General features: G+C 57.4%; 1 protein-coding gene across 2 annotated transcripts; it reads right to left on the minus strand.

The window, feature by feature from the left end:
* Nucleotides 1-1997: 1997 nt before the first annotated feature.
* On the minus strand, nt 1998-11922 carry PKDCC (protein kinase domain containing, cytoplasmic). Of its 2 annotated transcripts, none has more exons than XM_057743166.1 (7): nt 11118-11922; nt 6892-7014; nt 6020-6291; nt 5269-5348; nt 4906-5013; nt 3090-3263; nt 1998-2914 (listed from the first exon to the last, which is right to left on the minus strand). In XM_057743166.1, exons 1-7 carry the CDS (start codon nt 11754-11756, stop codon nt 2829-2831), a joined length of 1482 nt encoding a protein of 493 aa, XP_057599149.1. In that variant the 5' UTR covers nt 11757-11922; the 3' UTR covers nt 1998-2828. The 2 variants fall into 2 exon arrangements, with proteins under 2 accessions (XP_057599149.1, XP_057599150.1); XM_057743167.1 differs by having other exon boundaries at nt 6020-6204; nt 11118-11871.
* Between the last annotated feature and the right edge of the window lie 3904 nt (nt 11923-15826).

Consider the following 15826-nt stretch of genomic DNA (forward strand, 5'->3'; position numbering starts at 1 on the left):
CTCCTCTGGTCCCATCACCTGAGGCTTCAGGTGGGTGAATGCACTAGATCTGGGTGTCCCTGGCTGTGCAGTGGAGGGGAAAGAACAGAGGCTTTGGGGCGGGCAGGTACGGGTCCGGCTTCCGCAGGAAGGGGACAAGATGTTCCCAGGAACTGAACGTTTTCCAGGGACACAGCTGGCTACATGTAAAGGGCCATCTGGGGGGAGGGATGATTTCGCCACCAGCTTTCACTCACTACCCGCTTCCTTTCAGGGCACTCCATCACCTCTCTACAGCTGCAAATGCCCCTTTCTATTTTGCAGGACTGAGCCTGGCCAATTTTGCCCCCCACAAACACAGGTTTGGAGGCAAGGCTCACTTGCTGAAGAAGAAGCTGTTCATCATCCCTTCAGCCCCCCAAGGGTGAGTCTTTCTGAAAAGGTTTTATGCACTTGGGACCTCCGTTTGAGTTTGGCACACACTCTGACTCTCCCTTAGATTCCTCTTACCGCACTTCTCCCTCCGGAACAGGCTTGGAAGCTACGGCTGGCTTTGAACGCTCACTAAATCCCTTTGCAGCTGGGCCTCAGGTTTCAGGTCTGTAAAATTGGAATGATAATCATACCTTGCCAAGGCCAGAGCCTGCCCCTCTCCACGGGCCAGTGAACCCGTCATCTTGAAACTCCTGGAAGCTCAGAAGGCAGTGGTTGGTTCGTCTTCAACCTTCTCTTTCCTCACCGAGTCACACAGTTCCTGAGCCTCTCTGCTCGCGTTGTTTCCCTCTGGACGGCACAGACCCTGCAGACTTTCCTGCCTCAGCCCCGCGGGACCCCCTCAGGCCCAGCATGGTGACGTGGTTCTTCTGCCCTCAGAGACCCACAGCCTGGTGGGCAGTTGGACAACAGGGGGCAGTGTAAACTCTAACACTGGCAGGCACGGGGCAGGCTGCCCGTGTGGTGATGCGTGAATTCAGCTGAGGAAAGAGGCCTGGAGGCGGATGGAAGCAGAGCTCCTCCTTGGAGGGCGGGACTGAGGGTGGTGAGCACGGGCAGGGCCTGGCTTGGCTGAGTCCCGGTGTGAGGGGCTGTGAAGGCTCTGATACTCCCCGGCCTCCACAATCACCAAGCCCAGGCAACTGGAGGCACGCTGTAGGGTGTGTGGGCTGGGCACGGTGGTGGTGAGGTGCAACCTCGAGGGCCTGAGTGGCGTCCACGACGGAGACGCCAGAGCTAACATCAGCTCCTCAGTCACCAGGAACTACGGGGACATCCTGTGTGTGAGAGATCACACCGACCACATCTGCTGAGAAGAAACCGGGTTCTGAGTTAAGCTTTGGTTATTCTTTTTAAAGCCCTCAAAGGCGTGTACCCTTTGAGAATATTCTAGAAGCAGAATGGAGACGATGTGGGATCTCAAGGTAGAAGACTTGCATCCCTGCTGGGGCTCTCTCTCGCCTCTGTGATCTTGAACCCTTTCACTCTGGACTTCCATATACTCAGGCCTTTCCCTGTTAGACCCTCCCTCCCAAAACCCAGGAAGAGGGGGCTGGGCTTTCCATTGAGTTTTCTGTCTCCCCACTTTCCATAAATTTACTTCTTGCTCAAAGAAAGGCTCTGAAAAAGAAAAGTGTGCATTACCATGTGGCAGGCAGCGGTGATGATGGCCAGGCCCAACCCTGAACAGAGGCAAAGCCCACCTGACTAGAGGTTGCTCAGGGTACCCTGGCGTGGCTGACATCCCACCATTAGGACATGAGTCCTTTGGGTAAAGTCTTTGTATATAAGAAGCCAGCGTGTGTTAAAACTGTAACCTCGTTCGTCCCGCCTGTCTCTTGTGAGGACATGGATGTGGAGGGCCAAGGAGGGAGACGGGAACTATGGGAGCAGGGCCTGAAAACACACTGTGCCAACTTCAGTGTCTGTGTGGAGATTTCACCCCTTCATCACACACCGCCTCCGCCCCCAAACACACACCAAAGACATAACTGAAGATGAGAAAGTCAGCCCAAGAAACTGGCTTGGGAAGAGTCCTTGCCATGAAATGTCATTTTATTAATTGATTTTTTTTTTTTTTTTTTACAAAAATAAACATTTTAAGGAACAAGAAGTACAAAAGCTTCTGGATATACAAACTCCAGGAGGGGGGAGAGGCTGGTTTTGGCTGCTTTGCGGCTTTCACTGAAAGCAAATGAGGCAGAAAGGCCCCGGCCCCACCCCCGCCCCAGGTCCTGGCTCAAACCGCTACCTGCTCCTCAACCCCATGACGTGGCTCATACCTTGTGTGCTCCTCTGCCCCCGCGCCTGGGCTGGCCGGTGAGCGCCCCCTGTCGGGTGCCCAGAGGCCGCCGCCCCAGGTACAGAATCACCCACATCCCGGAGCACCCCTTCAAGTCTCCCGTCAGGAGCGTGGCGAAGGGAACACTCCGTGCCCGATTGTCCCCACGCAGCCCCCGCTGGGCCATGGAACATGCAGCAGCACCGGCAGCAGGGGCTCTGGCTACATTCTCACACTACGAACACAGTGATGGGGCTGCCCACGGAACTGTCCCAGTGAGGGGCAGAGCCCCCAGTGGAGAGACCACCCTGAGCCTTGCTGGCAGCCCAGAGGGTGAGAGGGGCAGCCAGCCCTCCATGATTCCTGCCCTGGAGCCAGCAGTCCCAGACCTAGACTGGTAAACTCACATTTTAACATTTGGCATTATTGCACGTTGTCCTGGTCACCTGGTCCCCTGGGTCTGTCGGGGATGTCAGCCTCGTCTGCAGGGGTGCCCAGCTGACAGGTGGTGCTGCTAGTGCAAGTCACAGGCAAGCCCAGCTGGTGGGGAGGGTCAGCTAAGCCCACAGACAGGTCAGCCAGAGACCCTCACATATGTGGTCTTGCTGGGATCAGGGACCATGAGGCTCCATCCTGTCTTGAAAAAGACCAGTTGCCGACCTGGGGGCAGAGGTGAGAGGTAACAGGACTGGATGCTTCTCTCCCTGGAGGCAGGGCCACTCTCCCTACCGCAACTGCCTCTTCATTTCTGGCTTCTGATGGGGGACCATGACCTGTCAATCTCTTCCGGGGAGTCCAGTTACCTCCCTCAGGATGTCCTTTCCCATTGTCTCACCTGTCCAGGTGGTCTGGTTGGTGACCACAAAGGCCTGGCACTGGGCATGGCTCTCACAGATGTCCACAGCCTCGGCCAGGTTGAACACTGAAAGGAGACAGCTTCCGTGGTGGTAGGATGGCCAGCAGCGGTAGTCTTCCTGGGGGATGGTACTGTCTGTGAGGCGCTGGTACTCTGTGGGTTGGGGAATGGAACTCAGATGAGAACTCTGTGTGCCCAGGGGTGAGGGCAGGGGCTGCTTTCTTTAAAGGGCTGTGAGACATTTCCTAGGTGAAGGCTGAAATCCAGCCCAGTCCTAGCATGGAGATGAAGGCAGCTGCCACTGTGAAACTGGGATGACCACTCAGGAAAGGCAAAGCTCAGGTTTACTCTTTGGAGACACACATCTCCCAAATCTAAGGGCACACAACTGGTTCAGGCTGCACATGACAGTAGGTGGACGGACACCTGCATGGGATGAGGGCACACACAGAGCCATTGGCTGACCAGGCTGGTTGCTGAGCTCAGAACATTTCAGACACGTAAAGCGGGGCTTCTCAAACGTCAATGCGCGTGTGAATCTCCAGGGAATCTTGTTAAAATGCAGATTCTGATTCAGAAGGTCTGGGGTGGGGCCTGGGAACTGGCATTTCCAACCAGCTTCTGGTGCTGCTGGTCTGCAGACCACACTTTGAATAGCAAGAGTTTAGAGCTGCCCCTTGGGCCCATTTCCTCCTGGCTCTGGGGAGAGAGGCTAGGCCAGCTCCTCGATAGGGGGTCAGAGTTTTCGAAGTTCAGAGGCATGCAAATGAATGTAAAACACAAAAAATTACCATTTGGGAATCCACAACTTGAGTGTTTGGGGCAGAGGCTGGAGGAAGAATGCGAAATCTCCCCATTTCACAGAAAGAGCCCCCACAGGCTCTGAAATCTCCCCAATCCGGAAGATGCTTAGTTGCAGGCCTCCTGTTCGCCCAAGTCTTTCCCACTGTCTGGGGAGCCCCAGCTCTGGACTCACAATGCAGAAGCGCTGGGCCTCTGGCCACCCCGCCCTCCGGCCTCCTTCTTCTACCAGGGACTAGACCAAAGTCCAGGGCTGGCTGTGATTTACAGCCCCATAAACGGCGTCCGCAGGGACAGAGTCAGCCATTGTTCACCTCGTTAAACTTTATTTACAGGGCTAACGAGGGCTCCCCCACCCCTAAGACTGGCCAGAGCTCCTTGAATACGGAGGCTGCCCATCCCTCGCCCCCCTGCCAACCATGCTAAACCCCAGGGCCTCCGTGCAGAGACCACGGCCTGTAAGCCATGGCTAGAATTCTCTCTCTGCACTGGGGCTTCTTAACTGGTTTCAGTGTGGAGTCCTTCTCCACCTCCAACCGCCCTCCTAGCCCCAGGAGGGTGTGGAAGGAAAGAGAAGCAGACCTATATTGTGTTCCAGCTGTATAATAGGAAACGAGTTAACTGCTTTCACACATTTCACCTGCCATTTAATCTCTGTAAGAATTTTGTGAGGCAGGTAATGCTGAACCCAATTCACAGGTGAGGAAAATGAGGCTCAAGGTGTAAGTAACTTGCTCGAAGGCACACAGTCAGCAAACGGTGGGGTTGGCAGCCACCCAGGGAAGGGGTGTCAGTGCCCCCACCGCCCCCCCCAGTTCAAGGCCAAATTACAGTTGTTCTAGCTCAGTCTTCGTGAAGGCTCAACAATGGTCTCTGCATCACTCCAAGTGAGTCTCAAAGGGAGGATGAGCCACTTACCCAAAGAGGGGGATCCCTCACCCTCGCACCTGCTGCCCACCTCCCCAGCCCCTGGATCCCTGCCGGGGCCACTCACCGGCTCTGCTGCCGGCCGTGGAGTTCTGCAGGTACTGCCCGCTCCGGTACAGGTGCAGCACCTTCTCCAGCTGGGCCAGGGTCTCGTCCACCCCCCACGTGAGCTCTCCTGCAGAGTGCAGTGTGACTATAAGAGGGTACCCGGGCTCCTATTTCTCCCTGAGGTAGGCAGCCAGCTGCCTTTCCCCCCTCTCTCTGGAGCCTGGGCCCTGATGACCGCGGGACTCCAGAGGGGGTGTGCCACAGAATGCCACTTTGGGAAATGATGTTTCTGGACCACGTGCTGTCCTGAGTCACTCTTATTCCCATGCTTGCTGGGGGAGGCACAGGGTGATGGGAGGCAGGTGGGCCCTGGAGAGCTCACCTGTGGCATTGACAATGCTGTCCAGCAGAGGCCGTAGTGAGGGTGGGGCACTATGGGGCAGGAGGTATGTGAAGAAAAACCTAGGGCAGAGACAAATCCGGGGCTCAGTGGTCCAGCCTTTGGGGACACAGCCTTCCTCTACTCCAACTTGGGACAGAACCCCCATCTGGCCAGGGAGCCTGATGCCTCTGGCTAACCAATTAGGCATACACTCCCAGAGTGTGCCAAGGAGTCTATTCAGACTCAGGGTCAGGGTCTGGGCACATGCTAAGGCCACAGGTAACGTCCCACCAAACTGAAATCTCAGGTGTGTTTACTCCACCCATGCCCAGGACTTTCCCACCCCTCAACCCCACATTATCCCCCCAACTGACCTGTGTCAGAGCAGCCCCGTGCTGTGGCCCTAAGAAGAGCTTCCAGAGGTGAGGGCCAGGGGAGGACGGGGCAGGGCCCGGCCCACCAGCCCTAGGCTCTGAGTCTGACACTATTTTAAGAAACCTCCAGCTGCCACCCCCCAACCCAGATTCTCCTTGGAGCTGACTATTTTTAGCCTCCTAGTCAGGAGCCTGAATGTTCCCTTCTTGACCGGGTGGAAGCCTTTCCCCGCCCCTGCTACTCCATTGGCTACGCTGAGTCTTCCGCCCTGGCTGGCCTCCTGGACCCCGTGTTGGCTCCCTCCCCACCGCCGTGCCCTCCCCCGCCCCGGGCTCAGGCTCCTTCGCCGGCCTTCCTGAGTGGGGGTGGAGGTCACCTGTAGGCGTTGTAGAGGTTGCGTTTCTCGTTCATGGCCTCGCACCAGCCCTGGGCTGAGCAGGAGAGGGTGAAGTTCCTGGCTGGGAACTCAAGCACGCAGTCGGCGCTGCCCGAGCACGGCGTCTCCTCCACGCGCGCGTCATCCAGATCCGTCACCTTCAGCTCCCCATCCACGAGCACAAACTGTCGGGGGCGGAAGTCCAGCAGAGTGACCGAGCCCAGTGGGGAGTGGGCCAGGTGGTGGAGGAGGCGGCCCAGGCTCAGGCAGATCTGAGGGGCAGACACGGGGCTGCTTACTGCTTCTCTCCCGGGAGGGGGTCTGCGGGCTCCCGGGGCTCCTTCCTCTGGGGCTCTGGACTAAGCTGAAGGGTTTGCCCTTTTCTTAGAGGCTCTAGTGCTCACTAAGGGCTGAGGCCGGGGGCCTTACCGAGCAAGCCAGTGATTTTCTCTTACCCCTTGGCTGGCCTGACCCTGAGGGTAACGCAGAAAGTGGGCAATGGGCAGAGGGAAGTCTGGGGATAACGCATCTCCTCCCTGAAGTCGCATCTTCAGGGTGGTTTCTGTCCAGTGTGTGCAGATAGAGGGAGGGCCAAGATGACCTTCAGATCTTCTCTAGTCCTAGGACACTGGCCCTCCCACAGCCACGTGGAGGGGGTGTGTGTGAGGGGAGCAGGGGCACAAAAACCTCAGGATCCTCTCTGCCTTGTTTCTTTTGTTAACCCTTTGTCTGATGGCCGAGTCAGCTTTGCTCCATCCTTCCCTCTCTCTCCCTCAACTGAGGAGGAGTCAAAGCTGCTGTGGAGGGCCGGCCTTCTAAGGGAGAAGCATCCCAGCAAGGAGCCCAGGGCCCCGGCCCTCCTCCCCGCTCACTCGGAAGCGATCCTCCCAGGAAGTCTGCAGCAGCTGGATCATTTCCACAGGGGCGCCCAGCTCCGTGATGGTGGTCAGGGTGTCCGGGATGTCCTCACTGTCTTGGTAGCAGTAGCCATAGAGCTGGAAGAGTCCCAGGCGGGTCATGAGGTCACAGGGTGGGGGTGGGGACAGGGAAGGGCTGGGCTATCAGATGCCCCCAACCTCCCACCTCTAGGTCTTTGCTTCAGCTCAGACCAGAAGAGAATAGCAAGGTTGCCTGGGAAGTCTGCTCTCTGACCCAGCAGCCAGAGTACCTACTGACTCCATCAGCCCCTTACCTCTGGCCACTCGGGTAAATGGGCAGGACTGGTCATCATGTGTTAACCATGTGCCAGGCACTGTGCTAAATATTTTACAAGCATGACTCAATTCTTGGAATAACTTTAAAAGGGAATAGCAGGTATCTCTAGTAGGTAGGTACTGTTAGTATCTCCCATTCACATGTGAGGAAACCAACTCAGAGAGATTAATTTACCTCCACAAGGTCAAACAGCTGAGAAATGCAGGAGCTAGGATTCACATTTATGTCACTGATTCCACAGCCTTGTTCTTTTCAAGAGTACCATTTGCTAATCGCCAAGCCAACAAATGGTTATTAACCCCCCTCCCCTGCTCTAATCCTTGTCTCTGCTTCATCATTTCCACCTTCTGGCACCTTCACTCTTCCTCTGCTGTGGTCTTTCTGGAGAAAAAGCAACCTCCCTTGGGATTCGTAACAAGTGTTGATCAGGACAGAAAGTACCCAAGGGGCGTTTCCTTGGGTGTTCTTTGCATAGTTGGTGGGCGGGGCGGGGGTGGTCGCCAGTATCGACTGGGGTAATAGTGAGGGATGGTTCCTGGGGAAGGTCAGCTCTTTGAGGGCATGGTCACAAGGGCCTGCCCACCCCATACGATCTGGGGGAGGGGCTTCGCACAGCTCAGCTCTGTCACGAACACCTACACCCGCATCCACAGAGAGCCCTGCGTCTCCCAGCCTCTCCCACCACGCTGCACATCCGCTGGGGATCAGACGCGGCTCACAACAAGCAGCACCCTGTGCGGCAGGAACACAAAGGCTGAGCTGTCCGGGCCAGAGGAGGAAGAGGGCAGCGCTGCACGAGGCGGGGCGGAGTGGGGCAGCAGGGCAGCCAAGCCCCTGGGCTAGACGTCCCTGCATTCCGTCACCCTCCACACCCTTCCCAGCTCCACTCCGGGCTCTCACATGCTCCCTTCCATCCCAGGGGTGCCCTTCTCAGCTCCCCGTCCCTGGAGCCCGCTGCCTCAGTGCTGCTGGCACAAGAGAAGGCACGTCTCAGTGTCGCCAGCAGGCCACTAGGGTGGCGACTTGGGGGATCGGGGGAAATCCCAGGTGCCCTCTTCTCCCCCCTCTCTCTCCCCTCCCCACCCCACATCAGCCCAGGGAGGCCCCAGACACCCGTGGGGCAGGGGTGGGGGTGAGGTAGAAGGAGCAGCCCTGGAGCCTGGTTCTCATTTTCTTGCCCAGAGTCTGAGCCTTTGTGGGAAACTTCTGAAGGTTATTAAACACCCGGAGGTCGTTAAATGCGCTGTTAACGAGGTATTAATCAACACCCCTCAGGAAAAAATGGACACCATTAACCCCCCCAGGAAGCGGGAGGCTGAGCATTTCAGTTGCATCTTTTGTTCGGTTGGGAGAAGAAATATACTCCAGCAGGGCCAGAATCAGGGCCCGGGCAGGCCTGGGGCCCCATCTGAGGCCTGAGGCCCCGGGAACGACAGAGGTGCAGGGGAGGGAAGACCCTTGTGCCCTTTGACCCTGCGCTATTGAGGCATCTATCACGTGAGGGAGGGAGTGAGTGTGTGTGTGTGTGTGTGGGAGAGGGAGAGGGAGGTTGGGGCGGGGTCACAGAGATGGATAGAGAGATCTCACCCAGGTAGTCCCTGGAGACCAGAGAGAGCTCTGGGAAGTACCCAGTGGGGCATGCTGTCCTGGGCCTTTTCTATTAGAACCTGCAGTGCCAGCTCTGGGGCTTCCAGAGAAGGGGAGGTGGCCTCAGGGAGCGGGAAACATTCTCTGACTCCTCCCCGGTTCAGCAAACAGTCAAACAATTTTGAAATTTTGAATGATTACGAGGTATTAAAACAACATTATTTCTAGTTACCTGAACACCTGAACTGAAGCCTCCTGAGCAGGAACACCCCCAGGCAGGCTTACCTGGCAGCAGAGGTGGCAGGGCTGAAGAAGCCAGAGGGATACTGGCCTGGGGGTCGGGGGATGAATGTAGGAGACCCACCACCAAAGCAGTCCCTAAATTCACACTAAGGTACTTCCACCTCCCGGTAATGGTAGGTAATGTAATTCACCTTTCCCTTGACAGAAATGACTGGGACCCTCCCCATCTTGTAACACTTGTGTCCTGGGGTAACTAACCTGTTTCCGACCCTGTAACGGTCACACAGCCAACCCAGTCTTGGTCTAGAGAGGGAATGGGTGAAAACTACTCTGCTGTAATTTTTTACCCCCCTTAGGCACCTTCAGCATTGGGCTGGGGGCCGGACATTAAAGTGGAGGACCACTTTGTGACATGTGTGGGGGTGATATCTGTGGGTGGGGTAAGAGAGGGCAGGAGAAGTTCCTTAAGAGATAAGCAAGCACATTAAACCTCGAATCTGTCACAAGGGAGGGGGTCTTGAGTTCATTTACTAACACATAATATCCTGCTAAGACACTCAAGACCTTCTCCGCTGCCTCGGAACCTGGCTGACACCCCAGGTTTCCGAAAAGTTCCCAGGAGCCACTGGGAAGTGAAGAGAACAAGATCCTCCCAGTTAGGATGGCCACGTAACCAGCTGCTCACTCCCTGTAGCTCCAGTGTCAGCCGTGCAACCAGGCATAACCACTCACAACTGCTGGCTCTGCCTGACCTTCTGCAACCAGTTCAGGGCCCAGGACCTGCCTGACTAGGGCTGGGGTAGCCTGGGAAGACTGGGAGGCAGCAGTAGCACCAAAGCTCTCTGGCTTCTCTCTCTTATTCTGCAATGCCCACCCAGACCTGGTGCCCATCTCACTTCTGAGCCAAGGAGGGAGGGACTCCTGGGTTTCTGGTCAGTTCTGCCGGGTGCAGAACGGTTACTTTGAGTGGGCTAGGAGGTGAAAGGTGTGGGCAAGATCCTCAGCTGGGGAGTCTGCACACACCCTATGTTCACCCGGCCAAGAACCATCAGGGATTCCCCTCTCAGTCTGCTCAGGCATGTGCAAAGGGAACTGTTTGTCTAATCCTACAGCCGACTCAAGGACGGAGAGCTGGGGGAGAGGAGGAAGTGGGTGTGTTAGGGCAGTGCTGGGACTGTGAGAGGTCCACTCTCTTAGTCTAGCTTGGAGGAGACAAGGTGGGGTCTCATCTCTCCCCTCTGCCCCCCAGTGAATGGGGAGACAGAGTCCCATTTAGTAGGAACCTGGGCATCTGGCCTTCTCAGTCTTCCAGCCTCTTGGCCACATTTGCTCTGATAATGTGACATTCAGACCCTCAGGCCCTCAGCCTGTCCCCTGAGCATTGAGCTAGGACCCCGAGGCTTCCTCAATTCTTCCAAAGCTGACTTTGAGGCCCAGGGTCTCTTCTGGGAAGGGCTATGTATCTTCTGGCCTACTATCCAATCTCCTCCAGCCCTTCCATCCAGCGACTTCTGGGTGGGGTACAGGATATTCTCTGGGAATCAAGCCTGGTGTTTTTCTAGCTCTTCCCAATCCCATTGCTGTCCCACCCCAATTTCAAAGCCAGACAAGTCACTGTTTGGGAGCTGAGAGAAGTGGGGTTCAGATTCCATCACGAAATGGGACCCTATCACTGCAGCTGGGACCCTGACTCAGGGATGACCTCTGTTCATTGTTCTGGCTTGGGGTCGTTTCCCTGGTGCGCAACACCCCAGCTCCAGCCAGAAGCAGGGCCCTAAGTCCTAACGGGCCCACACCTCTACCCCGAGTTTGAGGACCCTCTGTCCTGTCTTCAAGAGATACGGTTTGGAAGCTGAGGAACCAAGGAGTCTCTCAGTAAAGGGACGCCCACCCAGGCAGGGTGGTGTAGTGGGAAGCTGCCATGAGCTTAACCCCAGCAGTCGCAGGGGCTCCGCTTCTTTATCTGTAAGACCAAGGGTTGTCTTCCAGCCAGAGTGATTGGGCCTGGGCACGTCCAGCCAGCACCCTCATCCCCGCACCCGCACCTTCGTACCTGCAGCACGTTGGGGTGCCGCAGCCGTTCCAGCAGCACCATCTCCTTGAGCAGCTTGTGGGCCGCTAGCCGATAGCAGCCCCTCCGCGCCCCGAACTCGCGCACACAACTGCCCAGATCGTGGCCGCTGAAGTCCACCGCCTTGAGCGCCACCGCGGCGCCGCCGGGCAGGCGGACCCGGTACACGGCCTTAGTGTAGCCGGAGCCCACGTACTGTGCGCCGGTCACGTTGCGGAGCGCGGCGCAGCCCAGGCGCGGGCCCGGGCCGGGGGAGCCCGGGCCGGGAGCCGGGGGCCAGCCGGGAGCGCCGTCGGGCAGGGGCCGGGCCCGCGGGGGCCGGGGACGCTGCAGGCCCGGGCCGCCCGGAGCCAGGTCCATCAGGCGCCGCCGCTCCGGCCGGCCGGCCCCGGCCCCGGGGCCCCCGCGGGAATAGCGCTGCACCTCCTCGTAGCGCGCTCGGATCTGCCGGGCCAGCTCCCCGCGGCCCCCGCGACGGCCCGGGGCCGGGGCTGGCGAGGGCCCGGGGGACTGGCCTGGCCGCGGAGGCTCCGAGCCCGGTGCGAAGAGCACGTTGAGGACCGAGCCCAGCAGGAAGGAGGCGCAGAAACCCGCGGCCACCGCCGCCCGCCGGCGCCGCATCGCTCCCCTCCCCCCGGCCGGCCGGCCCCGCGCGGCTCCCCGGCCGCGGCCCCGGGAGGCTCAGGCTCCGAGGCGGCTCCGCTCTGCGCCCCGCCGGCCCCCTGTCCAGCCTGCGCGCATGGCCCCGGCGGCCCCGAACCCGGCCCCGGCCCCGGCCCCTCGCGGGCGGCACATCGGCCTGACACTTGCCTCCCTCCCGCCCTGCCCCCGCCACTTATAAGGCCCGGAGCCGCCCCCGCCCCCGCCCCCTCCGCCTCCGCCTCCGCCTCCCCGCTCCCGGCCCGAGCCCGTCCTCGGCGCCGCCCCCTCCGGCCGCCCGGCCCGGCCTTCCCCGCTGACTGACAGCGGGACCTCCTCCCGCGGCCGTCCGGGCCTGGGAAGCGGCGCGGAGGCGGCTCCGGCCCTGCCCAGCCCGCGGCCCCCGAGCTCCGGCGAGAAAGGGAGGGGGCGGCGGCGGCGACCCCGGGACGCGCGGGGGGCTCGGGCCCAGCGCGAGGGCGGATAACGGGGCCGGGGCGGCCGGATAACGGGACCGGGAGGCGGCTCACGGAGCCGGCCGGGCAGAGTGGGGGAGAAGACGAAGGGGCGAGGCCGGCGGGTAACGGGTTCGGGAGGGGACGTGCAGCTGGGTCCAGGGTGCTGAGGATCCGCGTGATCCCAGAGCGCCCTCCCTGGTACCCCGGGCCTTGGGGCGGGCTGGGCGCAGGAAAGGCGCGTGGGTCCCGCCTCCCGCGGGTGGGGCTGCGAGTGGCCGCTCCGGGCTCAGTCCCGGGCTCTGGGGCGGGGGATGGGGAGGCGGGCGCTGAGGGACTGGCACCTGCGAGTGCGTGGGACGGGAACTCTGGGATCAGAAAAAAAAAAAAAGAAAAATCATGAGGTTTTCGGAGATGCCCTCTTCAGCCTCCTCTACCAAGCTTTTCTGCTTCCCCTTGTCCCTGAAGCCCTAAATCGAACCCCTGCCAGGGATCCCCGCAGTCAGACGCGGTTGGCAGGGGATCACAAACCATATTCGTGCTAGTCATTTGTGCAAAGAGTGCATTTGTACCCACGGACGTGCGTGGTCCAGATCGTCTCTGGTGTGTGTGTGTAAGTGTGCCAGAAAGGGCCACTGTATCCGAGGAAGGGAGTGTGTACCGCGTGTGGAAGTAGGTGCTGACTCCACCAGAACTTCTGGCCCCTCCTTCTCCCTCCCTGATTGCATCATTAGTGCTAATTGAGGAGCTTTCACACGCCAGTGCATTAGTTGTTTGGAGTGAGCTCCCCCCTCCTGGGAGAGATAAGCCGCTGCCCCTCCCCCTCCCAGCCCTCCGCTTCCCCACCGCCCTGGAACTGTCCACCTAGGTCCTCCCACCTTCCTGGGCACTCTACTGATTAATCTCTTTCCTCCCCGCAGTCAGAGATTGGCTAGAGGGGAGTCAGGGAGAAGGTGGAGGGCTTAGAAAATCTTCCGTCCAGGAGGCTTAAGAGGTCTGGCCTTCCTGCAGAATGTGGAGCTTCTGTGATGAGAGACCAGATAGGAATCTCTGGCCGGTTCTTTTGGACCTGGAAGGGCAGAGGACAGCGCTGAGTCCTTGATCTCCAGCCTGTGATCACACTGATGTAGGGGCATCCAGCCCTGACTCCTGGGTTCCCCTAAGACTCGGAGAGTTGGGGCCCAGTCTAACTTAGTAGGCATGGGAAGGGCAGAGTGAGAGAAGCCATGATTCGCCTGAGGACCTTGGGTTTGGTGGAGTTTGGTCTGGTCCTGTTTAGCTGCTCTGCCCTGGCCCTTGGCTGCTGGGTGTTGGGGGAAGGCTCTGAGCAGATGCCCTCCCCAGCCCTCACACCAGATGTCTTTGGTCTAATTAACTGTGCTGGGAAAACCAACCTGGGTTTGTAAACAGAGCTACTGGCTAAAGTCAACAGGGAGCAGCAGCAAACAGCAAACATTCCCCTCACACTCAGCCACAGTCCAATCCAGCCCCCTGGGGAAGAGGGGAGCCTTGCTGATCATGAGGCCCCCTGGCTGACAGCTGAGTCAGGGAAAGCCTCTCTGCTTCTGTGACCCCAATATGGCCATTTCCTTACCAGTTCCAGGGGGCTCCTCTGCTGGGGAGGAATGGGGATTCTGGGAGGACAGAATTGCCATTTCAAGATAGGCTCTGCCCCCCTTCCGGAGATTTCTTGGTATCTATTAGCCAAACCTCCTGATTCACGAGGAAGCCATTGTGGGGGGAGTATTCCTTAACAAGCTTTCTTTGGGGCCTGCTCTGCTCTAGGGTCTTGCAGAAGCCTCCTAGGTAGGACTTGGCATTGTGAATCTGTAACTCAGAGTTGGTGAATATAACATGAACATTGTTCAGTTTGTTACACATCGTGTAGGTATTATAATAACATGTTCTGAAATTAGATAATTATTCCTGTGATATCTCTGCCAGGCTTCAGTGTTTCTGTTATGGTTTGAAAGTTCAGTGCACACAGGGCCTGAGAAACAGGCCTGAATGTATGTACACACAGTGCACACACACACGAGCCCATGGAGTAGTGGCCTCACACACAGGAACAAAGGCATTTCAACTCGTTCTCACACTCACCCTGTCGCCCTCGCCAGCTCTCAAACATACAGAAGTATACAATCTTTGATGAAAGTAGGTTTTTGGCCTCTGAAAAAAAGGGATTGAACTTTTTGAACAGATTAGAGTTTCTGAATTGGCAGTTTCTTGAGTTCTTAACCAAACTGTGCTTGTTTGCGTTTTTTTTTTTTTTTTTTTTTGCCACCCAAGGAGTGGAATCATCATTTCAAAGAATTGAAAAAGACACAAAACTCTGTTTCAGGATCCAGATCTACCATCTGCCCATCAGCCCTGCCTCAAAGACCTGGCAAGGCCAGTAGCCTGGGCCTCCCAGATCAGAGCCCTCAGGCCCGTGTGCAGCTCAGAGCACTGAGTGCCGTCCTCACAGGAGCGCCCTCCTCCAGCTCTCACTCAGGGCCACCGTGGCGCTCAGGCCAGTGTCTGCCGGTGAGAGGGCTCAGCACTGCGGACACACCATGTTTTCCAGCTCCTCCCTCTGCCTATCACACCCCCCACCCCATCTAAACACAAACTTGGATAGCAATTCTTAGGAAGGAGGCGGATGGCCCAAACTCCAAAATGCTAATTTTCCTTGCAAATGTCTTTTAAATACATGTCTTTCTGCATGTTTTGTCAGATCATCCTAGGCTGCCAGGATTGGAATTCCAACCTGTCCTCAGCCCCCTTATTGTCTGCCTTTTCCCTCCAGCCCAGGTCTCAAATCCGTCTTTTGGAGTATCCCTCTCCTGCTCAGAAACCTGGAGGATAAACTGAACTGAGCCTTCAGGCCTCTGTGAGCTGGCCCCAGCCCTCCACCTGGCCCAGATCCCCCTCTGCATTTCCCTGCGCAGAACCAGACTCCCCCGGCCTGCTGTCTGCACTGGCTCCTGACTTGCACCCATCGTTAGGTTTTCCCCTGTGGCCCTCCCAGTTCCTTTTCCTGAAACGCCGCTTGTAGCCTTCCTATGTCATCTTTGCTAGCTGGTTCTTCAGGGTCTCCCAGAAAATTGTGAGTTACAGACACTGCTTCTCCAACTGGGATACGTGGGTCCCTGGGATCTGGAAGGTGTATTCTTAGAGTTTTTGTGGATTTATTTTCTTTAAAAGGAAGTATGCAGAATACATTTCTCAGGTCTTGGAAACCTTGATATAGATTGGAGAGCTTGGGATTTGGAGTCCAAGAAACCTGGGTTCAAATTTCATTAGCTGAGTTACTTTGGGTGAGTTAGTTAAGCTCTCTGTGTATTAGTTTTCTCATGAAGAAAATGGGAGATAACAATAGTACCTATCATGTAAAGTTGAGTGGGTGAAATGCAAAGACATGTAAAGGGCCTGGCACAGGCTAAGCCGTCAACATGGGCAATCTATAGCTCGTATTAATGATAATATTAAACAAATAAGCATCTGTGACAACTAACCATAACTCTGCCTAGAGGCAGAAATGACTTTACTTTCGGTCCTGGTTTCCACTGGTGAAATCTCTCAGCCTCCTGGGCTCTCTCTGTATCTGGAATTTTC

This window comes from Hippopotamus amphibius, chromosome 7 (assembly GCF_030028045.1).
Source record: "Hippopotamus amphibius kiboko isolate mHipAmp2 chromosome 7, mHipAmp2.hap2, whole genome shotgun sequence".
Classification (NCBI taxonomy): domain Eukaryota; kingdom Metazoa; phylum Chordata; class Mammalia; order Artiodactyla; family Hippopotamidae; genus Hippopotamus; species Hippopotamus amphibius.